The 1087-nt window shown below is 47.6% G+C and overlaps 1 protein-coding gene across 1 annotated transcript; it reads right to left on the bottom strand.

Annotated features, from left to right (window-relative positions):
• Nucleotides 1–232: 232 nt before the first annotated feature.
• Nucleotides 233–1087, bottom strand: LOC117187869. Its single transcript, XM_033390760.1, has 2 exons — nucleotides 980–1087; nucleotides 233–920 (listed from the first exon to the last, which is right to left on the bottom strand). The coding sequence occupies exon 2, from the start codon at nucleotides 883–885 to the stop codon at nucleotides 316–318; it is 570 nt and encodes a 189-aa protein (XP_033246651.1). The 5' UTR covers nucleotides 886–920; nucleotides 980–1087; the 3' UTR covers nucleotides 233–315.

A 1087-nucleotide genomic window follows, 5' to 3' on the forward strand; every position in this document is an offset into this window, starting at 1 on the left:
GCAGCTGCCCCTCTTACCTTGTGGCCCTGCCCCTCTACACGCCGCGGCGTGGCATGCCAATGTTGCACGTTTAAATTAACTTTAATGAACTCAGTTTAGTTGCAAATGAGTTACAAAACTAGAAGCAGACACACACACATACCCATCCCGGGAATGCAACAAATGCTGCAAAAATGTGGCAAGCAGGGAACGGGCTCCTACCAGTGGAAGACCTACAATCTGCAACGTGGTCTCGAGCTATTTTTTTTTTTAAATAAATTCTTTTACAAAATATAACAAACTGATGCTGGAAGCTGGGGGTAGGGGTAGCAATGTCTACATCTTCTCCATGAAAGCCTTTATGGCCAAGCGGGTGATGCCAATGTTGCACACTTCGTACAGTCTCTCTGCATAGCTGAGGCGATCATACCCCTTTAGGTAGTACACACCATCGCTGCCCGCCGCATACAGCACAGCTATCATCATGTGGGTGCCCCAGGAGCTGGCATGGTGGGGGTTGCACAGGAGACACAGTATATTAAAGAATCCGATTGCCGGGCGCCAGAAGATCCCTTTCGGCATCTGGATGGAGAGGCACCCCAGTAAGCCCATGGACAGGCCGAACAGCAGGGCGCGGCCGCTGCCCATCGTTGAGTGGTAGAACTGGGTGTTGATCAGCGTCATATGTCCGACCTCCATAAGGGTGCGCGTGAGGCACAATTGGGGGTTGAAGCAGTTCGCGGCCTTGCGCAGCGAGCCGATCAGCCCCAGGATGCAATGCGTGTAGACCATAACGCACGACATATAGCCAAAGGGCTGTACGAGAGGATCCAACTTGCAGCAGCCATAAGCCCCAATACCACAGAGCACGCCATTGAGAAAACAGGACAGTAGTTTTCCACTCATCCTGTCAGCAATGGCTATCGAAACTTTTAAGAAATCTGTAAGTAACTTTTTAGTTTAAATTTAAAAAAAGTGAAAATTTCCTTTAGCCATTTACTTGTAAACTCTATGAGAATCCTATATGGAATGACGATGGTTTGTGTTTTGGGGAGAGACTTGAAAGATTGTGACAAATAAATCTTAAATTGTGTATGAAATAAAGAAA

The sequence above is a fragment of the Drosophila miranda genome, chromosome 3 (assembly GCF_003369915.1).
Source record: "Drosophila miranda strain MSH22 chromosome 3, D.miranda_PacBio2.1, whole genome shotgun sequence".
NCBI lineage: Eukaryota > Metazoa > Arthropoda > Insecta > Diptera > Drosophilidae > Drosophila > Drosophila miranda.